Here is a 24,819-nt window from a genome sequence, read left to right on the forward strand (position 1 = left end):
AACAGAACTGAACTCTTACAGTAAGAAAGTTTCTTTGGAGACGAGAGTTATGGGATAGGAGGCTGTTCAGGATATTTACACTGCCTGTCAAAGAAAAACTCAATGAAATTTTTACGAAGCTGTTTTAGTCAGCTGGATTTATTTCGCTAGATGTCTTACCACGTATCGAAATGATTAGACCATATATCTAGCTGACTATAATTCCTTTATAGAGAGTTAAGGTTAGACTTACATCACAGTAACTGATGAATTAAGCAAGTATGGTCATGTTTAATCATGCTTTTTGTGTTCGCGTGCCCAGAATCATTGGAGGATTGTTGTATTTTTCATTAAAAGCGTATCAGAGGAGCTGAGCTGTTGCTTACAGTGACCTTTCCACACACAATCATCAGCTGGAGACCAACACGTCACGCTGAGAGCCAAATGAAACGAGCTCTATAGAAACACTAGAACACTGTATGACCTTCTCAGATCTATTTATTCCTCACGCGTTTGTCTGTAAGTGTGTTTTATGTGTCCACGGGCACATGATCAATGTAAGAAGCTCATCAGAGCTAATAAAGTTGAGTGAAAGAAAGAAAGGACGTCCTCCTCTTCTGTCGCAGGCCACAGAAAATAGATTCAGGAGCACCATTCAATTTTTCACTAATGAAGTTTCATTATCAGCCCTTGAAGTCGGCCGCTTATTTCATTACCTCAGTGAGAAGTGTGTGTGTGTGTGTATGTGTGGTCTTGGCTTTGATAGATGTGACCATTTTTTTGTGTGTGTTCGACAGAGATTTCTGTGCCAAACGTCAATATGGGCACAAAAACATCTTAGTAATGACTTTCCGTCCTCTCATGCATGACTCTAACACCGGCCTCTGACAACACTGACATAAGACTTCTCCATTCTGTGTGTTATTGATCAGGTACATGTATCTAAAACATCTCGAATGATCTTAAGAGCACTAGATCAGACGCTTTGTGGCTGCTGCAGATAGAAATCAACATTTTAAAGAAGCAAACCTGTTTAAAGAGCATCTGACATGTACACGACTGGCGCACTGAATCAAATCTCGTTTAATGCATGCAATTTAATGCAAAACAACAATAAAAAAGGCGTAAGGCATATCACCCAAAAATTATAACTTCATGTCATTCCAAACTGGGTATGATTTTCTTTTTTATGTGGAACGCCATATGTAATCTTTGAAAAATGTCACTGTGTCCATACAATGAATGTCAATGCTCTTCAAAATATCTTATTTTATGTCCCACTGAAGAAATAATGTCATGTAAGTTTAGAATGATATCAAGGTGATTAATCCATGACAGATTTTTTATTTTGGGTTAACTGTCCCTTTAAGAGCTTACTGAAAATATCATATCAGTTTTAGGGGGTCAGATTAGTTTGTTGCTGATCTCAGGTAGTCTACCGGGTGGGTCTAAGTACTTACTAGATCCACCTTGGACAAAAGATGACTTTTAGAAACCCTCAGGAATGATCATATACCAGTTTTAGGTGATTAGACTGGTTTGTTGTTGGTTCAAGGGAGACCCAAATAAGTAGACCCAACTCTAACCAATTACCAGACCACTTGGTCTAATATGGTCATTTATGGTCCTTTAAAAGCCCTCAGAAAATATCAGATTATACCAGATAAAGGTGGTCAATATGATTTGTTATTGGTCTGAGATGGTCTACCAGCTTTAACTAGCTACCAGGTCCAACTCTGGTCATAAATGGCCAGATTAGACCTTCAAGAGTCTTCAGGAAATATATAATTAACAGTTTTAATTTGCCATCTCTAACTAGATAACAGCTCCAACAAAAATCACCAGTCATTTAAGAGCCTACAGAAAATACCAGATCATAGTAGTATGGTAGTCAGGTTTTTTTTTTTTTTTTTTTCAGCTAACAGAATTCTGTTACCAGAACGTTTTCCAAATATTTCCAGTTTTCTTGACATTTTTAAAAGATGTTCCAAAAAATGTATGATGTTCCTCAAACATTCTTTCAACTTAATTTTGATTTAAAATCCAACATTCTAGGAATGTTTATTTTGTAACATTCCAATAACATAAAAATATCCAGTTTCCTTAATGTTAATAGAATGTTATTTAAAAGTTAGTATGATGTTCCTAAAACATTCTTTCAGTCATTCAAACACCTTCTGTGAACAAGCACTGAAAGACTTTAAACCTCTCAAGATCTGATTAGAAATCTCCACAAACAGTATTACCAGCTTCAATTATTACTAACTAGATTGACTTTATTTCTGTCACACATGTACAGAAGTTATTATTGAGAATTAACAGAGGTTTAGATGATGACGTCTTAATGAAAAATGGTGTAGGTCACCATCATGGGTATCAGTGTTTGTTTTAGTTGGGCTCTTCACCCTTGACTTTCGTTGAGTTGCTTGTTTGCAGCATTTGCAGGTGTTTTCAGAAAAAAAAAATTCTGTTTTTGAAAAGTTAAATTGTAGATTACTAGGTCCAACCTGGACTACAAAGGACCGGTTTAAATCTTCAAGCGCATTTAGGAAATATTTCACACCAGTTTTAAGTTGGCAGACTGGTATGTTGTTGGTCATAGGTGCTCTACCAACTCTATCCAGCTACCACTTCCAACTTACGGACCATAAACGAAGAGCTTAGACCTTCTTAATATGTGAGACTGACTCTAAAACCTGCTGCTTATGGAAATGTGTATGTTCTCCACGATGATGATGAATGTTAACCTAATTAGAGAGAGAGCCATTAAAGAAAGTGAGCTGTAATGAGCGAGCAATATCACGTGTAATGGATGTGATATTGTGCACATTACGCTACATTATGTCTGCCATCGGTCACTCAGTCTTCTGTGAGCTGTTAGAAACTCTCTCCCGCTGCATGTGCATGATGTAAATCTCCACGGAAACGGCCTGTAAAACACACCGGAGGATTGGATCGCGCTCTTGTTTGGCGTAGGAGGCTGATAAGTCACCTCCACGACCACCGGCGACGTCTGAGTGCTAGAGAGCCGGAATTAAGGTTTTTGAAGTACATTGATGTGTTTTTATGTTATTTTTTATTTTTTTGAGTGGCCGTGATGATTCATTGATTAGAACATGCGTTAATTCTCCAAATCCTCTTGAGTTTGTCAGCGGTTGGTGGAGGACTGCCTGCTTCACATTTAATCTCTCTTATTAGCAAATCACTGTGTTTATGTGCTAAAAATGGGCTCTATGTGAAACTGGAGCTTGCTTATGAGGTTTGTGGCCCACGCACGTGCCCACACAAACACGGTAAGACACGTTTCAATTAAACTCTGGGATATTAAACTACAACAACGCAATCAATTGACAGCTCTCGAGGATGTATTTGTGCTTCCTGAGAGGTGTCGAGCTCCAGAAAACCTTCGTATCGAGGGGTTTAATTACAGGGTCTGTGAACTGCTGTGTAATTATGGCATTTCAATAACATCTCAACAAGCTTTTAGTCATAAATAAGTGTTATTCCCACTGATCCTCTCATAATACACACAAGCTCTGAAAGGGGTCACATCAGACGTGTTTTTCTTTACATCCTCTATTGCTCTGAATTCTCTTATTTTCGTGCATAAATAGTTTTTTTTTTTTAATACATGTGGTTACAGCCCTGATTTGGTTAAAGACATTTGTATTAGTGGATATTTTAAGTATATAATAATAGCTATAATGTGAAAAACAACATGAAATGAGATTATAGCTAATAGCTGAATTAATATGCTTAGTAAAATAATATTTTACCTGCATTTTTAGTGTGTGTGTGTGTGTGTGTTAGTTATACATTGTTTATTTTATATACATTTTATGTAAAAACATTCAGCCCTACAAGTGTGATTTTATTCACATTACAACAGTGTATCTTGTACATTCATTTATTCATTTATACACTTATTAAGTATGCATACAATTTACACTGGGACTTTCTCGCATTTGATTTGACTAGTGCTAAGGAATAATAGTTTATTTCCTTCATCCTCTGTATTATATCACCATAAAAGTTGCCGAATTCATAAAAAAGTGTTGATTATGTCAATTTTGGTGGTTATATGCTAATTTAATTGGGCCTCTGACATCCAAAAATCACGGATTTTGTGAAAGTTCTTGTACATTTCCATTGCTCATCAGAGCGTTTTAATTAAAAAGCTGCAGGATAATTTGATTTCATATGATTTGAACTCTAAATTTAGTGCTTTTGAGAACTGCTCGAGGCCATGCAGCATGATTTGTTCTGCGAAGGCAGGACACTTCATTGACTTCTGTGAATTACAGATGTCGAGCTTCTGTTTTAAAAAGTGAAATACGATGGTGATATTTCAATGCAGAGCTTCATGTATATATATATATATTCAGAGCTTGCCTAAAAAAGATCACCATTCACTCTCCTTGGAAGCAATAGCTTGTCTTCTTATATCAGTCTTAAATGATGGCAGCACATGAGAAGATCATACTGGCTCAGAGTTCAGTAAATGATGGCAGCATTTGTATTTCTGAGTGAACTAGTGGTTTAAGCGTCTGGGCTGCTGACACAGAGGTTACTGGGGATCTCCAGTAGTAGTAATTGAGCTCATACGCCAGCTCCATCAGCATCGTGCCCTTGAGAAAGACACTGACCCCTCAACCCCGGCAATTAGTATTAAACACTTGAGCTCTCATACAGTACTGTATGACGGAAGAGAGGTCACTGATAATGACTGTCAGTTCAGCTGCTGAACAATCAGTGCAGTTACACATTCATTGGTGCTTAAAACTAAAATAGTTTATTTAAAATACAGAGAAAAGAGTACAATTGTGAAATATTAAAGATCAAGATATCAAGAAACATTTCTGATTATTATCAATATTGAAATCATTTGTGCTGCTTCAGATTTTGGTTGCAACTGTGATACATTTAGTTTTTGATGAATTTTAAGCTCAGTACAGCATTTACTTGAAACAGAAATCAAACGCTTGATTTAATGAAGACGAAAAGGTCAACTACATAATAAGCTGTCCGACAGCTCTCGCCCTCTTTCCATATGTTCAGCAAATCTGCTGTTTTCATGGCGTGATGTCCTGACTCGTGTGTTTCTTTCTGCTGATAGAGATAGATGCTAGTTCAGCAGAAACTCCCAGATTCTCCTTTATTCTGTCAGTATACGGTGTGCTCCTCTGTGTTGTCTTGCCTGGAGTGGCTCTGATCTGAACATCTCTGAGGGTTCGGCTGAGATCTATACCGCGAGCCTGAGACACACATGTGCTGTGAATTCAGATCACATCCCAATGCATCTCCACACACAATCACAGTCTCTGGCTGTGCTCGGAATCACCTACTATGAATATTTTATTTGCAGAAAATAGTACCATATACAGCATATAAATTCTTCATGCATGCCTTAAGGAAAATCATCATATGCACAAAGATATGGCTGCCCTTAGCCGTACTGCGGTTTCTGGGTTTATTGAAAGGCTGCCCTTTTCCAAATTAACTGATTATCAGTAGCAGTTTGTAAAGATTATTTTCTTGACTCATTATTTGATCGGAATAATTGGGGTCATGTGAAAACAGTGTAGCATTCAATAATGTTGAGATGCATGTTGCAGAATGCATGCTGATTTTCTCACTGCTATTTTTTTTTTCATGTATAAAGCTGTTGACAAACATGTTAAGCAGCCGAGGGTCAAAGGTCATTATAATTTGCATGAGCTGTTCTGCGGTATACAGATATGTTTTGTTTGTTTTTATGTACAATTGGAATAAATCTGCAGAAACTGGGACAGATTAACAGCTGTAAAGAATATATTTACATGATGCTTACAGTCTGTTCAAGGAGAGTTTGGGGACGAAGTGTGATATGCATGTGTGTGTGTGTGTGTGTGTGTGTGTGTGTGTGTGGTTTGGCCAGGCTTTAGTATCATATATCCTGGTTCTTTATGCTGAGATACTCAATCCCTGAGCTATTTGTACAAAGCCGATCTGAACCTGAGAGCTGAGGCTAGACTAGAGATGAGAGCTTGAACCATTTTTATACCATTGACAAATATAGAAGCACAAATACAAGTATTGATAATGTGTTTATATGATATTATTTTCAAAGCTGGCTAGATCACAGCATGCATTCATGGCGGAATGGAGGAATGTGTATTTAACTTATTTATTTCCTTTTAAATCCTCCATTATGGTTCTCATTAAATTCTCATTAGTTTTGCCATGTCATCTTCCTATCCATTTCTTTGTCAAATAAAAATTAGCATAAACTAGCCAGTACTGATTTAAAATGATTTATTTATTTACCTTAGAGTGCACTGAATAAATTATGTATATATATATATATATATATATATATATATATATATATATATATATGTGTGTGTGTGTGTGTGTGTGTGTGTGTGTGTGTGTGTGTAAGGCATAAATGCATGGTCTTGTAATAACATACTGAGATATTTTATTTAAAAAAAAGAAAAAAAAAAATGTTTTGGCTGTATGAGACAGTTTATGCAACCTTTATGTCAGAATGAAAAAAAAAAAAAAATGTTGGTATTTCATTATTCTCAATGGCAACTTTAATCAGATTCACATTTACCGTAACATATTCATTAAAGTCACCCTTAAACTCCCTACAACCTATTATCTGAATTCTTAAACACTTTACAAAACATATATTTGTTTAGTTTTGCATCACAATATTATCATAAAAACCAAGTTCCAAATATCTTAGTTGTCCTTAAACTACTTCCAACTTCCATTTAGCTTATAGCTTATGTAATGTCTTATTTTCCCTTTATATTGATTTTGGGGTGAAATATGACCCAGAAAAATTCATTGTCACAAGAAAACAGCTTGCCTTGAGCTCAGAGCAGGTTTGCTGGTTAGACCGGTCTAGTTGGACTCCTGGATTATGTTTTATCATGGTGCAGTTATTCTGCAGAACTGTCCCTAATCGAAGTATTTAGAGACTATTTGTGTGCCGATGTGTTTATATCTTATTTGTTCAGAGAAGTCAGATATGTTCTCGCTCGCTGCTTGAAGTCTTAATTACATTAGAACCGATATTGATCAGGTGCGCGCAGTCTGCTGTAGTAAACACGCCGCCCGCGGTGACGTCACGCCGGGCTCCCGGTAACGGAGCAGATCCGCGCGCGCTCTGCGCTCAGCCGCAGGAAACAACGACACATGAGGGACGAGAGAAAGTACTGAGTCTTCAAGCTCTTCTGCTCTCACGGATCGCCGAGTTTCAGTCAGTTTGCAGTGGATTGAAGAAGTGTTGGATTTAGTGAAGAAGATGAGCAGCTGGAGAGATGAAGCTCGCGCTGGTGAGTGACTGATTTAAAGCGTTCATCACATTCATCATGTGAGGGTCTGTTGATCTCTAAAAGTGTTCGAGTTCATTCCTCGATGTTTGGTCATTCAGACAACAGTTTGAATTACTTTCGTCACAGCTGACCTGCGTTTTATGAGGATTTGACTTTGTATTAAAGCAATCAAACTCTCATTGTGAGTGTTATGAGAGATGCATGAGCCTCATTAAACATAATCATATTTTCTGTACAGAAAAAAAAACTGCACAATCTGAATCCAGATGCGAAGTTTAAGAAATCCTGCAGTTGGTGAGCAGATTAAAGATGATTATTGGTATTGGTTATTTATTTTTTTATTTTTTTTGATAAGTATAGGCTTATATGCCTATACTTTTAATAAGCTACTGTAAGTATGATGTGCGATGCATAGGCTACACGGAAATACATAAATAATTAAATAAATGGTGAAGAAACAATTTTCACTCATACTTGCTAGCAGGCTGCATTATATCAAACAATTACGCAAACGGCAACATTTTAAATTAAACATGAATTTTTGATGTAGAAAAAAATGTAATATTAAGTTTTTTTGGTAAAAAAAAAAAGAAAGAAAGAAAGAAAGAAAGAAAGAAAAGACTCCAATAATAATAATAATAATAATAATAATAATAATAATAACAACACAAATCTGGGATTTGTAAAAGTTAACCCTCTATATACAAATATATATTTTTTAAAGGTATATATATATATATATATATATATATATAACCTCCTGTAGACATGTTCTTGATGTTTTCACACAGTTTAATGAATGTAGTACACATTTCTGTGTGCGTGCTGTGAATGGGTCAGCAGGGCTGTCTGTGCACCCGTCTGATAGCCGATCTTCTCCGTCACTGTGACGCTCCTGATGTTCAGTGATGAACAGGACACTGATGGATATAAATAGTGAGTTTGAGGAATCAGTTTGTGTGGCAAAAGATAATTTCTGCTCGCTGGCCGGTAATGTTCTCTTGTCTGGTCGTTAAATGAGATGTTTATCTCATGCAGAAGTCATTCACCTGAGTGTGCTCTTTGAGAGGCTGCACACGTCGCTTCCCCGTGAATAAAGCCCACGCTGGATCTGTGTGTGTGTGTGTGAGGGACACTTTAGTAAAGCAAACTGGTCAATAATCAGAAGCAGGCATCCAGAGCTTTAGTCACATATTGACTTTATTTTCCAGGAGTGTTTGAATGTGATACAGTGGAAACATGATCAGTTTGGTGATCACTGCTCTGGGGCTCAGATGTGCTGTTATTATAATCTCCTGGGATTGTTATAGGAGCGTTCCTGCATTAGCAGATTATTTGCTCTGGGTTTGGCTCTTCTGTGAGGGACTGGTCATGTATGTTTGTCCTGGATTAACCCAAACTGCCCAATAGTCCTGTGAAACTTCACCTCACTTACATACGTGCTTCACCCTTTATATAACTCAGTACGGTTCTGCAATTATCTGTTTAGACTAAAAATGACAGCAGCCAAATTTACCATATATATATGTGTGTGTGTGTGTGTGTGTGTGTTTATTGATTTAAAATAAATAATGCTATTAAAAACATTAAAGGTGCTGTAGGGAACTTTTGTAAAAAAATATTTTTTACATATTTATTAAACCAGTCATTATGTCCTGACAGTAGAATATGAGACAGATAATCTGTGAAAAAAATCAAGCTCCTCTGGCTCCTCCCAGTGGTCCTGTTGCCATTTGCAGAAACTCCATCGCTCCCGGTAAGAAACAACCAATCAGAGCTGCGGTCCGTAACTTTGTTTGTGTTCAAAATGTAGAAAAATGTATATAATAAGCGAGTACACCATGAATCCATTTTCCAAACCGTGTTTTTGGCTTGTCCTGAATCACTAGGGTACACCTATAATAAGTGTTTATATTCGGACTATTTTAGATTGCTTCGGGGGTACCGCGGCGGAGTAACCCAGTACCTTTGTGATTCTTCATAGACATAAACAGAGAGAAGTAGTTCCGGCTATGATGTTCTTCAGCAAGACGCAAGAAGTTCTGTTTATTAACCGCTAGAGCGTCAAAAGTTCCCTACTGCAGCTTTAAGTACAGTATATAAATAATGTTAAGGTAAAGCAATAACAGTAGAAGGACATGGAAATGAGCAAATAATGACAGAATTGTAATTTTGCCGTCGTTTAGGTGTGTGTTTGTGTCATTGTGTCTATTAAGTTATTTTTGAACTGTTTTATCAAATATGAAATTCACTTTAGCTTATTTAATTTAGTCTGTTGATAGAAAAGTGTGAAAACAATCATTACTGAATAAATTGCTTTTTCCTCCTCCTCCTCTCTCTCAGTGTGTGTGTGTGTGTGTGTGTGTGTGTGTGTTGTAAGTAATGTAATACAGAAGCTTCTCTGATTCCTAGGATCCTGATTATAATTAAGATTTTAGTCCACACACTACAGAAAAGAATCAGTATTATTTATTTACCCATTAACACCAATCTGCTTGTGACATGAGTTTGCTCAGCTGAAGGTGTAGTTGACTGTAGATGGAGGTGCAGTGATGAAGCTGGATCCTCTGTGAGATCAAGCGTGTCACACACGTGATTAGAAACACAACCCCGTTAACATGTGGCCAGTCGGATCTCCCTTAAAGCACATTGAGAGTATATTTGTATTCAGCTAGGGCTGTGATTCACTGCCACACACACACACACACACACACACACACTACTGAATAGATTAACCAGCCCTGAGAAACAAAATGTCATTCTTCAGGGAAAGGGTTATTACTTTAAAGACAACATTGTTAGCGTTAGCTTTAGCTGCTGGTTGATGTATAGTGACATATATAAATGAAGCAGGATCCTGATTAGCTCTCAGAGCCATTCATCACACAAGCTCTCAAACATGTGCGGGGCAGCTCTGTGGGAATATCTTCTCTCACAAAGCCACTTTATGTCCTTAAAGGGGGGGTGAAATGCTCATTTTCACTCAATATCCTGTTAATCTTGAGTACCTATAGAGTAGTACTGCATCCTTCATAACTCCAAAAAGTCTTTATTTTTATTATATTTATAAGAGAAAGATAGTCTGTACCGATTTTTCCCGGAAAAACACGAGCGCCTAGAGGCGTGACGTGTGGGCGGAGCTAAAGAATCATGAGCGCCAGTAGGCTTTTGCGTTGAGAGCGTTTGGAAGCTGTGACACAGATCCAGAGGCTGAAATTTAACAAGAGCAGCCATCAGCAAAGGCGTCTCTATGTGGTATGTACTGAAACTATATATTTGCTTAGCGGTTTTGGAAAATGACTAAGTTCCACTTTGTCGTCTTTTTTTTTTTTTTTTTAAGCTGTACATGTGGAAAGTGCAGTTTGATGACAACATCGCATGTTGTTTACTTGATGTGCTTACGCGCCGATAGCTAAGTTAACAACACAGAGATATTTGAAGCAGTTTTACTCACCGCCTGCGGTTCCAATACACGATCGTGACCCTTTTTCGTTGCGACTGTGTTATCCTTAAGAAATAAACGATATGCAAATCCGGCATCAAACTGGGCCTTGTTTATAAACAAGCATCTTCGAAATGCAGGGAACAAACAAAAACACTTGCACAACTCCGTTGATACTCTGTAAAAATAAACTCCATCCACTGGTCCCTTAATGCTGTTTCTCTTTTGGTAATCTGTGCAGCGTTGTCTTGCCCTGGCAACCAAAAACACACTTCTTTTGTGACTTTTCGCGACGCTCTTGCTCTGATCAGTGAAGTCTGTTGTGCTCTCACTGCTCTGCATTTGATTCTTCACAGTGATTCAGAATCAGTCTGATTGATTCAGTGCATTCAGTGAGATTTACACTATATAACACCTGTGGTTTGCTCAGTGCTGTTTTGAGTGCTGAATTCCTTCCAGCTGCTTGTTAAAATGTTATTTTATTGTATGCATTTGTTCAGAAGTTATGTATAAGTTCATAACTAGTCATTAATGTGGCTTCTTGAGTTCATAACAGATGAATCTATGCTAATGAGCCTTTTTCAGATTTCATCGCCGAGGGCAGAGAGTCTCAGATGCAAGTCTGACAGGTTTGGAGCTTGTACCGATTGATTTTTACTCTGCTAAATTAATATCATTTTATGTGTTTGATTCTGGTCTTTCTACAAAACCTTCTTTATTCATATGCATACTGTATGTATGCAGTCCTCTCTTATAACTCTGTACTTTGTTCATATTTCCAGTGAGGACAGTAAAGGATCTGGTCTTTGATGTTGTTGGAATATTAATGAAGCTCTAGATAATGAAGGAGCAGTGATGTGGGCTGCTTTTATAAATCACAACAGAGAAGCACAACACAATATGGTTTGTTCAAAGCAATGCTGCTGTTGTTATGAGCGTCTCATCTTACACTGTTATATTTTAACAGTTGAAGATGTGCCTTAGACCTACGATTTTAACCTGGCAAGCCATAAAACAGGTGAGAAAAAATTGAATCATGTCTAAAGACCAGAAGATCACAGATTTTCATAAGAAAATCTAGTTCAGAAAAGTACAATGGTGCATATTTTCTCTTTGTGTGTGTGTGTGTGTGTGTGTTATGACTCATGTCGCTCGCGGTCTTATTTAAATAATTTAGCTCTATTGTCAGGAACAATATGTAATTAAGATGCTACTAGGTTGCAGCACTATAGTGTCATTATTGTGTGTGTGTGTGTGTGTGTGTGTGTGTGTGTGTGTGTGACCTCTCCTTTGCTCAGCTCATGGACCGTGAAGATAGTAAGAGCATTAAGGTTTGTGGTCCTTCTCCAGACACTATCCCACATCATAAAGTCCAGAAGACACACATCAGCACTTTTAAACTACTCCTGATATAAAGTATTTCCATCTGATAGCCTTTAAATAATGCATTCAGACTCTACTGAGAAACATTAGCTACATTTAGGCTACTTAACATTGAGACACTTTTTAAATTAATGATTCTGTAATTTACATAGTATATCATTTCTATAGTTTACATAATTAAACAAAGTGACATTTTATACTATTAATTTGTATTAAAATATGATGTAAAATACTATTTTAAGTATTATATTTGTACATGTTAAATTATTTACATCAAGTTTATACAAATTTATTTTGTTATTATACTAATTATTGTATTTTTAATATTTAAATAACAGTGCAATATAAAATGAATGTAATATTTGTATATTTCTGCCAGAAGAATACTTCTTTGTTAGATTATATAGTTTATACAATTAACAAAGTTACATTTTATACATTATTATTTTGCATTATAATTTTATAATATTATTTTACTGTTTTTAATGACATTTATTATATTTATTTGTGGAATTTATTCATTTTTTCTGACAAAATCATTGGAGATTGATTGAAAGATTATATAGTTAGATTAGAGTAACATTTCAACTTAATCGGTTGTAAAATTTAACTAGTCTTAATTTTTATTATTAATTTAGCAATTAATCATTGTAATTTTTTATATTGCATTTACAATATTTTACATTTAATTTAGATTTTAGATTTTTTTAAACTGGTGAGGACTGTTAGATGTGATTGGTCTCTGATCAGTATGTAGTCATGCAGCTCCTTTATGAGTTAGAAACTTGAATTTAAGAGACTGTATGAACAACTGAACTAAGTAGTTAAAAGTTAGTTGTGCCATTACGCCCAAACTCTGAATGACGAATGCAGAAATGGCAAAAATAAACGTTTGCATGTGGAAACATCATCCTGAAGCTCTGGTGGTTGTTTGAAGACACACATCTGAGCGCTGCGTTCACTAAATCAAGAATTAGAGATGTTTATTTCCTCAGATATGTTTGGCCCACAGCGACCCAGGATTGATTTTTTGACAGTGATTATCTAACTTTTCTAGCGCGGCCGATCTTTCTTCACTGGAGTCGTAAATGAATCATCAAAGTTCATCTCATGGACTCTGATCACTGGCACCAGATCATTCATGCAGCTACTGTACATTTACACTCACCAGACTCCCACTGCCTTTAACTTTTACACTCTGAGCCGCAATGTGCATCTAAACAGCTTCTCCTCAATCGCACGGATGAGCTCATGGTGCTTGAAAGTGTAAATCAGAAGCTCAGGTTCCTTTAATGCTCTTTTGTTTCTGACACCGTCATCCATCGATCCACCGGTTCCTGCCAAAAACATTTCCAGCGTCTGCCAGAATTAGCCAGGAAAACTCCATCTGTCTTCATCTCTGCTCACAAAGCTGATGTTAAAGTGCTCTGACCTTCATTTAGTGCTTCTCTCAGTGTTTGAGAATGAGTGACAGATTAATGATAGATCTGCTGAAGCCTCGGGTTTCTCCTGCTCTTTGTTTCCGACACAGACGCTCATTGATCCGTCACTTCCTGCCAGAAACGTTTGCAGAGACTGACATAATTACCTCAATCTATTAGTCTCCCTCTATCTGCCTGTGACGCTCCGATTAAAGAGCGGTGCGCTGGACGGTGAACGCTCTGACCTTCATCACACACACACACACACACACACACACACACACACACACACACACACACACACACACACACACACACAGTTCACTAACTTACAAGCCCTCGTGTCACAGCTCCTCCCAACAACTCACCATTTCATTTGCATGTCATCACTAGTAATGGTCATCATGGCGAGCTTAATATTTCTGTCTGTCCATTTTCTTTTTCTCAAAGAGTACAAACATAAATAGTGATGAATGCCAAAGCCAAAAAACTGTTATATATTACAGATGTATATTTACTGAGATTTGAAGCTAAATAACGGTAAAAATGGTTAAATTACAGGAAAAATTCCTTTGGAAAGATCAAGGAAACAAGATACATTTCTTCTTTCAGTATGATTCGTGCTGCAGACGTTGCTCTTAAAACTCATTAAGTATCAGCTGCATTCAGATTGACCCACATTTGGGTTTCAACCAGTAAAAATGTATAAAATTCATCAATTTGGGCATCAGGTCTCATTGGGTTTGTGATATTTCTTTGACTGAACCATATATGGCATTAAAAATGAAGATTACAAAAGAAGTTTATTAAATATTAGAATTTAAAACAATATAAAGATATTTTTAAGACTTGAAACTTCATAATCTTAAAGAAAGAAAACACAAAAAGTGCTTTTTTCCCCATTTTTCAGCTCACCATTGGCACGTAAAGACTGCTAAAGTCAACAGCTTTTAATACTCTCTGTGTGAAAATATCATAATGCTGCTATCTCTTTCTGAAGTCGTGTATCACCATCTTTCTAAACTATCAAATATGTCAAAAAGAAACTAGCTTCTACTATGTGTTGAGTTAAAGCAGAGCATGTCAGTTATCTGTTAACTGAAATCATATCGTTGGACACTCATTGATGATAGTATCTGACCGCCAGAGATTCATTCTCTGTGTCCTTTATCATTTCTCCTCAGTCCCTGTGGATTTGTCTGAATATGGAATTATGGTTTTGCAGCAGAGTGTACAAAGTATAAAACTGACCGCAAACAGAGCTCAAACCGTGCATACATACACACACACACACACAAGAGCTCGAGCCCATCTGGCTGGGAGCGATGGAGCCGCTCACGGATCTGTGAAGTCCTCACGTTCCTCTAGGTCACCATCTGATTTACACACCCAGTGTTTCCACTTCTAGAATCCATAGACATTCCATCCTGTCAGGATTCCGGAACACCATATGCTCAGGAATCCTAGTGTCTGATTCCATCTTCAAATAAAGCAATGTGAGGCTGAGCATGACAGCAGTTTCACCATGATGAAGAATGTACAGAACATCAGGGTAAAACTTGAGCGGATTATTGCTTCAATAAAGGAGCTACATTTACATTAACTCTATTTTTATTATTTTTTTTTTTTTTTCATCCAGCACTATGATTTCTATGACGCAGAAAGTGTGCAATCCAGTCATAAAAATGGAATTTAGTATGTAAATGTCACAGAATTTGACCCTGTTATTGTTAAAAATGTAAGTAATTGTTTCATTAAGTATTTTGTTAATTCAATTCAGTAGACATGCTTTTGTATGATTAAAATTAAAGTAAAACAAAACTGAAAAATAAAAGCAGGAAATAATGAACTGAAGCAAATAATGGAATTAAAATGAAAAATGAGAACTGAATTCATATGGCTCTATTATCTTATATATTTAGCTCCTCAGATCAAACTCTATCTTTACATGAAGTTCAACATCTTTAAATAGCTCGTTGGTTATTCTCTCTGTTAGTGGAAACCTCTGATGCAATTAGTCTAACTGAATTAGAGAAACACTTTCAGAGAAGAGTAATGTACCTGAAAGTCTGACTGTGCTGTTGAGCGTCTGTGTGAGTATGTGAGTTTGAGCTTGAGCTCATGTCCCAGGAGACAGAGATGCAGAATGAAAGAGAGAGAGAGAGAGAAATGTAAAAACACAGCCTGTTCTTCAGGCCTGACTGCACACACATCAATAGAAAAGAAAAAAAACACAGAGAGAACAAAACACAAGAGGGACTTCACTTTTCTCAGGTGTAGGACGGCTCCACAGATAATGAACCAGAGACATGAGTAATGAAATCAACTCTGCGAGCGTTTTCTGTGCTGACGGTGGAGGCATTCTGGGAAGGAGCGAGCATGTAAGTGCAATTAAACACTGAAACACCAATGAAGAACAAGAGCCGCTCAGGGCTTCATGTACGCCTGATATTAGATGTTCCACTATCGTCTATCACTTTAACCCATCATTAACCTGTTTTCCTGCAGTCGTATTCCTCATTCTGTACAGCAGGTGTTTGGTTATGTGACTCGTGCACCTGCAGCACATGTGAGAGTCCAGGTGCCAAAAATGACTGGAAGTCTAACACAGCAGATGGGAATCACAGGAGCTCTTATGCATAACTTCATGCAAACGCTCAGTCCTAGAGATGGAAGTGTTTGTATGTGTGAGCATCTGACTGTATATGTCAGTGTGTGTACTGTATGGGAGAGTTGGACGTGTACGGTTTCTATTTATTCGACATTCCTTTGGGATCTGTGGAGAACTGGAGGGCTTGTAGTTTAATGTCTCTCAGCTGGGTGCTGGATTGATGCCCACATTAACACCACCAAACACCCCGGAGAACCTCAGCCATCTGCAAGCGGCTGAAGGGACGGCCGAGTCCTCGGGTCACAGGCCTTCTCAAAATAAAGGCCCTTCTTTCCATTTGTGGTTCCCTGAAGAACATTTAACATCCATGGAACCTTTCAATTCCACAGAAACGTCTTTATATTGAAACAGTGTCTTTAGGTTCAGATCTCGTTAAAAAAAATAATAATAATAAAATAAAAAAACAGAAAGAGAGAGTTTAATACACTGCAGTCAAAGTTTGCTTCTGATTAGCATTTTTTTTTATTATTGAGACATTACAATTACTCATTGATTATTTTTTTCATTTGTTTTTCATTTCATGAAATAAGATATTCGTTTTTAGACTTCCTGTGAATTGTGTGTGTGTGTGTGTGTGTGTGTGTGACTGAAAACATCTGCAGCCGTGGAATGCTGGGATACGGATGACATCACTGCGATCTCTTAATCATCTGCAGACACACACATGCACATGTTTGCACACACAGTCTTCATGTTGTTTGGTTTGTCGCAGAGTAAATGCTCATCATAAACGTGGCATGTTGATGTTGGCGTGCGTCCACATCATGGCACGGGAACATCTCTTGGAGGTTTTCTCGTCGCCTCTGCTGAAAGAAATCTCTCTGTCTCTGTGTAATCTCTGTCAGACATGTTCAGCTCTGTGAGTTTACAGGTGTCTGAAAGTGTGTTCCCAGATGTGGATCGTTTCAGAACTGACAGACAGAGTTCAATCTGCTGTGTTGTTTGTGTTAACAAAATCATAATTAAGAAAAGGCAAACCCTTTTTACACGTCCGTTTTAAATCCATCAGATAAAATGACCTCTCTTTTATTTGGAAGCCACTGTTGATTTTGACCACTACAGAGCTGCTTTAAATCATCATTTTAACCTTCATCTTCTCAGTAATAACTTTGCTTTGATTCATGTTGCCCGTCTTGATAATGAGGACGCCTGAAGAGCAATGATCCAAACGCTGCAATGCCAGACGTTTTTAAAGTGTCACTCATGTTGCCAGATATATCATTGACCTGCGTAACCTTAACCTCTGCGACAATGGGCTTTTGTTAATGGGTGTCAGAAACTGTCCTGCAAATGGGCATTAACTTTTGCATAGATGACTCATTAAACTTAGTCAAGGATCTAAGATTTAGTTTTAAGCTCTCACTCTTGAGTTGTCTGTAAATCAGACAGTGATGTCGTAGGACTTCCTCTCCAGACAGGAAGCATACAGTGTTTAATATCAGTGATCTCACATTCAATGAATAGAGAAAATCCATTAAAGAATAACTGTGTGTGATCAAATGGTGAGAAATCATCACAGAGGACATTTACATTAGAAAAGTGCTGTGAATAGACAGAAACAGAAATACAGACATGTCATGTTTTACAGTTATACAGTACATTAGTCTATATTGAAGACACACGCAAGCAGGGGTTGGTAATTATTATTATTATTATTTTATGTTTTGGGGTCTCTTCTGCTCAGCAATATGCATTTATTCAATCAAAAATACAGTAAAAAGAGTGACATATTATTACAATTTCAAATACCTATTTTCTATATGAATATATGTTACAATGTAATTGATTCCTGTCATCAAAGCTGTATTTTCAGCATCATTACTCCAGTCTTCAGTGTCACATGATCTTCAGAAATCACTCTAATTAACTGCTTTGCTGCTCAAGAAATGTTTCTGATTATTATCAGCAGTTGTGCTGCTTCAGATTGATACATTTTTATAGAGAGTTCAGAAGAAGATTTTAATGCTTCCTTGCCGAATGAACATATTCATTCCTGAATGTCCGTGTAAATAAGCGGTTGTTTTTGCTCTTGTGAATTTAGGAGTGTTTGAGGTGAGACGAATGACAAGAAGAGTGGTTGTGTGACATTCTACACACCAGAGTGTGTTTATTAAACAAGTACACGTGGCCCAACCACTATCCAGCGCAGCTTCAGTCGTATTTCACAGGATGTTTTGTGGGTTTAAATCAGCTGAAGCACAGGGAATGAATTTAGTGTTTTTTCTTTGGATCAATAGGAAAACATTATTTAAAGTGAAGTTATTAAACTTAAAACAATCAAGTGCATAATATTCACACCATATTGTGCCAGTCTGTGCGTCCTTGGCATTGATCATCTGGTCACTAATGTTCTCAGAAGAACGAGCTCAGTCTTTAGGGCCCACTAATAAAACATGAACTAGACTGATGTCTGAACTCTGAGTAGGACATGCAAATGTTGATGTTTTTAAGCTGCTCCTGCACAGATTTGGCTTGATGTTTCAGCATCCAGCTGGAAAGCTATTCTTCTCTGTTTCATGTGTCTTGGAGATTTCATCAAGTCTTTCTTTGTGTTTTCCTTCATTCATCTTCCTTCAAACACCTGCTTCACTGTTGGATTCTGTGTTTCGGATGATGTGCAGTATTTTGTTAACCTCAAACATGCCATTTCATGGAAGGAAAGCTCTACTTTGCAGAAGCTTGTCCCGGCTCTCAGATGCCTCCTGGAGATCTGGAGCTCAGATGTTGTCGTTGTTTTCTCGCTGTGTGAAGCTCTAGGTGTCAGATGATGTTATTGTACAATCACAGCTACTGAAGTCTGCAGTCAATGATCGCCATCTATTGAAGATAAAATGACTATTTTAATTATGAATTTAATTATTCCAAGGTATAGTCGTTGACTAGATGTGATCAGAGTTGCTAGGGTGTTATTTTTATCTTTTTTAATTCATGATGTGAGTTCTGCCGTAATACTGAATGACCAGTTCATATGTGTGTGTGTGTGTGTGTGTGTGTGTGTGTAATTTCATTATTACTTTTAAGAATTTAAATAGACTAGTTATTACAACATTATGATACAGTGCTATATATACATTATATTAAAACTATTATAATAAGGTTACATATAGTTTTACCTATTCTTTTTTAAGCATGCTGCATTAAACACATTAGGATGCAGAGGCAGTGAAGACATCCACATTAAACCACCGCACGCGTCTGATGGTTCACAACACGGCTGATTTACACACTCTTTATATTCTGTGTCAGTGGTCCTAATCGCTTTTGAAAACGGTGCTTGAGTTCCTCCAAATCAATAAGCGTTTACTTCCAGATGATTCATTATCTATTACACATAATGAGAGTATTTAAAAAGCAATGAACTCAAGAGGCTCAGCACACAGTTCAGATCCAGCCTATTACTAAAACCATCACACACACACACACACACACACACACACACACACACACAATAGCTAGTAAATGGTATTTCCAGTCAGCACTTGCTTTCTTGTTATTAAGCTGTATTTTATTAGCGCCGATGACAGTCCTCTCTCTGTCTGTGTGGAGTGATTCAGAGAGATTACTGATTTTCTGTAGTTAAAGGGTCAGTCCAGACAAAAGAGAAAACCCTGCCATCATTTACTGACCCTGAAGTTAAGAACCTGTGACTTTCTTTCTTCTGCTAAAAACACTAAAGAAGATAATTTGAAGAATGTTGCTCCCCATCCACTTCCATAGTATTTTCTTCTTCTTCTTCATCTATATGGATGTCAGCGGGGACCAGTAGATGTTATTGACTACACATATTCACCAATAGATCTTCTTAATGCAGGTTTCGAGTGTATTCTTGGTTTTGTATTTTGTAGTGGCACTAATTAAATCACAATTAACCAGTAAACACAGAGTATGTAAATGCAATTGTACTTTTTTTCCCATAATGCTGTGGGTTGCTCCCCGTCTCTGTCTGAATTGATGTGCGACTGCAAGATGTGTGATCATCCAGGAGGTCTAACATTTCTGACCTCTTCAGCCCCTCAGCATCTTATCTCTCCTCCCTCCATTTATCTTCTTTCTCCAGATGTGAAGGGTCAGATCAGACAAAAGAGGTTTGACAGGTTTACTGCAGAGAGAAAAAGAGAAAGAGCATGGGGAAGAAATGAAAGGAGGAGTGTGTGGGGCATGTTTATTGCTCAGAGGTTTCTCTTACATGGCTCACGAGACTTCATGCCGTTCTCACGTGTGTTTCTTGTAATCCAGATTACATTTAATCAGTCACAGGAGAAGTAATGGAAGTCTTAACTGCTTTCCTGGTTGTCTTCTAACGTTCTTCACCGTAGGACTGAAGTAAACTCACACAGACTGATCTGAGAGTGCCACGGTCAGAAGAGAGATTGGAACAGAATGGAATTTGAAACGTTTTAGCCAAAAATGTTCCCATGGTAAAGGTGTTTTTTGCAGAAACGTTTCAGATTTCGTTCCGTTCTCCGGCTTCGGAAAAAAAAAACGGTCTGTTGTGGTGTGGAAGGAGACGCTGGACGGAGCTGATCTTTTCCACCAAAACACATCCTTGTGATGTTTTCTGCGCTTGTTACTCTGTGTGTGCGTGTGTGAGTGTGTGTGTGTGTGTGTGTGTGTGTGTGTGTGTGTGTGTGTGTGTGTGTGTGTGTGTAATGCCATGGCATGTTACCAGAGGAATGTCAGTGTGGGAAATCTGAGGAGTAAATCTCTTCCGCTCCGAACGCTCCGCAGGGATTCGGAGTTTACTCATAACACACACTCGCTGTAGGAGTGTGTTCCTGACGATAATGATCATGAGCGTTTCTGTGAGGAGGAAACAATGATGGAGCCACCAGTTAAACTCATAACTCTCCCAGTTTAACACACATTCACGTCCACCTCAAGCAAACCTCCGGTGATGATGACTACACCTCAGCTGAAACACTTCAGAGATGTGTGTGGTGTGTGTTTCTGCAGGAGGTGTGATGACGAGCGAGTGATGAGCCGCTGTGAGGAATGTCCGTCTGTCTACTGCTGGTCCTCTTCACACTGACCGCAAACACTCAGGTGAAAACCACAGCGTTAGCTACGTTCAGAGAGACAGGGGGGTTAAAGGGGTTTGAGTGTGTTTGAGTCTCTTCTGCTCAGAAAGGCAGAATTTATTTGATTAAATGTGCATTCAAAATTTTAATTTTATGATTTAAAATATCTGTTTTCTGTGTGAATCTATTGCAAAACAGTATATATTTCTGTGATGCTCCGCTGTATTTTCAGCATCATTCCTCCAGTCTTTAGTGTCACATGATCTTCAGAAATCAGAATAATGTGATGATTTACTGCTCAAGAAACATTTCTGATTATTATCAATGTTGAAAACAGTTGTGCTGCACAATATTTCTGTGGAAATTGTTATTAATTTAGTTTTTCAGGATTCACAAATGAATAGAAATTTCAAAAGAACAGCATTTATTTAGATTAAAAATCTTCTGTGACATTATAAATGTTGTTTATTTTCATTTAAATGCATCCTTGCTGAATAAAAATATCAATTTATATGTATTTTATAACATACTTTTTTACTGACCCTAACATTTTGAGTGCTAGTGAAATTAAGTTTATACAGTACCTATTAATATCAAATTGTCATTTTTAAACCAAATCCTAAATAAATTTAGATTTAAAATTTGATTTATGCTTAATATATATATTTATTAAAACAATAACCCATAAGCATATAACAATAAAAGTGCATAGTGTAAAGTCTTCTGAATTGCGGCAGGGAATGTGTTCCAACCATAATATTTTATAGTCACAAAAACAATACGTCTTCTCTTTCTGCATGCGTTTCCCGGTCCTCTGAAATGAAATGAAAATACTGATTATGAACATGTTGTCTGCGTTGTCTTTATCTCATGTGAGTGTTTATCAGTATACTCAGATCTAATAAACGTAGTTTTCGTTTCTTCGGAGGTAAAGCTGAAGGAAAGCCTCGGGTCACCCTCAGGTCATTAAATCTCATCTGTGGAGAGTCACGTCACGTTCCTTCATCTGTCCCACACTAAAGCTTCAGCGCCTTCAGGTTTATTCTCTGTGTGGTCGGCCGTGACCTCTCGTCTCATGTGAACTTTTCTCCTTTTGTGGCCTTCATTACACGAGATGTGATCAGGTTCCTTCTGGGGACGTTATTTTCCTGTTGAAGAAACCGATTTTTATTTAAGAAAGCATCATAAGATGAATTTCAGCCTCTTGATCTAATCTACTTTCACTTCAATGAGGCTCTACTTCTTATGTTTCTGTGCGATTAAAACCGCACAATTAGCGCGAGTCAGATAAGAAGAAAGGACATGCATCTCAAAACGCTGCTCAGGTACGTTTGAGCCGTTTATGAGGTGCACGACCCGCGTTTGAGGAAGCGTCTGATGGATACAGAGCGTTCAACATATGAACGCCAATTAAAATCTCAGATATTATTTTTTAGAAGTCTCGTATCAACATCTCTGTGATTTTTGGGGGAGTTTTTTAATGCCGTTTTAAAAAAGTTTGATAATGATTCAGTTTTCATGCTGTTCAGGAATAATCAATTAAAAACTTTGTACTGAAGTGATGAATGCTGCTTTGGAAACAGGGTTTTAATGAACTATATAGACACATTTATATATAAAAAGAACAAAGAACAAAATTACTAAAACTTTAACTAAAATGGAAACTGAAAATATTAAAATAAAAACTGGGAACTAACTGAAACAAATATGTTTAAGCTGAAGTACTTAAATTATTTAAACTAAAGAAAATCTATAAAAAATAAAATATAGCTTACAATTATTGTTAATGTTGTTGTTGTTTTAAAGAACAACTACGGACTAATAAGAATTAATAAAGAAGACTAGAGCACAACAAAATTAACAAGACTTAAACTAAAATTAAAATGAAAACTAACAAATAAAAACAAAAGCGCATTGAACATTTATTATAAATTGTATTATATTATATTCTGCATTAGTTTGTAGTATTGTAGGAGTGGCTGTGATGCTGTAAATGTCCGTGTGTTCAGCTCATGTCTGATGTGATGTGGTGTTTGTAGGTGTCTTCTGGAAAAGCTCTGAAGCTGCTGCAGGAGCAATGGAGGATCTACACCAATGAGTGCATCCAGAGCTTCATGAGCACCCCCCCGGCCGCAGGTCAGGCTCCTGACCGCTGGGTAATGTGTGCAGGCCTGCTACTGTACTTAAGCAGCTGACCTGTGTGTGTGTGTGTGTGTTTCAGGGCCGGTGTGTAACAGGACGTTTGATCAGTACGTGTGTTGGCCCGATGGATCGCCGGGCACCACGGTCAACGTGTCCTGCCCCTGGTACCTGCCCTGGTACCGGAAAGGTGAAGCGTAGAAACGTGTTGAAATTAATTCTGTCCAAATGAAATGCATGTTAATGCTGAACTTACAGTGAGAGGACGATAAAATGCAGCGCTTCAGACAGAGAAGTATACATAACACTTTAGTTTAACTGCTGGAGATGGCATTAATCTCATGCTGTCAGACTTCTGGAGTAAGTGACTGCTCTCTTAATGTGACCTGTAAACGCTGCTGGAGTCATTTATGAGATGAAGGCTGTATAATGACAGATTCCCCCAAACTACTGCTCCGCTTCATGCTCTCAGACGCTCAGTTCTCACTTCAGATATCTAACACGACAGAAACACTGTCCTCCTCACATTCATCTCTGACTAACACCTAGAGAAATGTCCTCGGTCTCGATTAGACAGAGAAAAGAAGAGATCTCGAGTCTTTAACAGGTAATACCAGCTCATTACCTGCTGTCGGGCAGAAATCTGTCACCTAACTACAGCATGAATGTTTGACACAAAAGAGCAGAGTTAATTAAAAGAGTTACTTGAAATAAACTCTAGCTGAAATAAACACTAACTGAAAAATAACATAAAATATGTAAACAACTATAGTAAAACTAGTTGCCAAAGCAACACTTCTAATTAAGTTTTTCATCATCTATGTTTAATTTTAGTTGAGGTTCATTTCAGTTCTCAAAACAGAAACTTTTTAGTAGTTTTAGTTTGATGATAATATCAATGCTCTCTTTAATGTTTAATGCAGTGTTTACATGCACACTTTGTTTGAAGATATCGTTGTTAATAAATCAATGTAATGCTAACCGTGAGTGTTCCCGCTGTGTTTGTGTCCCATCAGTTCATCAGGGGCTGGTTTACCGTGTGTGTGGCGCCGACGGCAGATGGGCTCATGGGAAAAACACCAGCGAGTGTGAGCAGGATGACCCTGGACAGGTGAGATGTGTGTTTAGTGAGCTGATGTTTCTGAGCGATGACGCTGGCGCTCGGCTGACCCTTCTGTGTGTGTGTGTGTGTGTGTGTGTGTGAAGAAGCAGTACGGTCAGATCCTCAGCAGGTTCAGAGCCATGTACACCGTCGGATACTCTCTGTCTCTGGCAGCACTGACTCTCGCGCTGGCCATCCTGATCAGCTTCAGGTAGATATAGTTGATCTTTATTCATCTGAATGAATCTCTGCTGGATGAACGATCTTCCTAATCACATCCAGACAGCAGAAACAACTGAAAACTTAAATATACTTCTTTAAAAAAATTAAAGAAGG

At 37.7% G+C, this 24,819-nt stretch overlaps 1 protein-coding gene across 3 annotated transcripts in view; it reads left to right on the top strand.

The window, feature by feature from the left end:
- Positions 1–2,528: 2,528 nt before the first annotated feature.
- The window catches only part of LOC113081138 (glucagon receptor), a 35,604-nt gene continuing 13,313 nt past the window's right edge, over positions 2,529–24,819 (top strand). The window contains exons 1-6 of one of the 3 annotated variants that reach the window (XM_026253177.1): positions 2,529–3,018; positions 21,178–21,267; positions 23,282–23,378; positions 23,464–23,571; positions 24,398–24,492; positions 24,588–24,694. In XM_026253177.1, coding sequence (XP_026108962.1) covers positions 21,217–21,267; positions 23,282–23,378; positions 23,464–23,571; positions 24,398–24,492; positions 24,588–24,694 — 458 coding nt within the window. In that variant the 5' untranslated portion in view covers positions 2,529–3,018; positions 21,178–21,216. Of the gene's footprint in view, positions 3,019–6,867; positions 7,308–21,177; positions 21,268–23,281; positions 23,379–23,463; positions 23,572–24,397; positions 24,493–24,587; positions 24,695–24,819 lie in introns of those variants that run through there. The other 2 variants (XM_026253176.1, XM_026253178.1) reach the window with 2 other exon arrangements.

Source organism: Carassius auratus, unplaced genomic scaffold, assembly GCF_003368295.1.
Source record: "Carassius auratus strain Wakin unplaced genomic scaffold, ASM336829v1 scaf_tig00033242, whole genome shotgun sequence".
Lineage (NCBI taxonomy): Eukaryota > Metazoa > Chordata > Actinopteri > Cypriniformes > Cyprinidae > Carassius > Carassius auratus.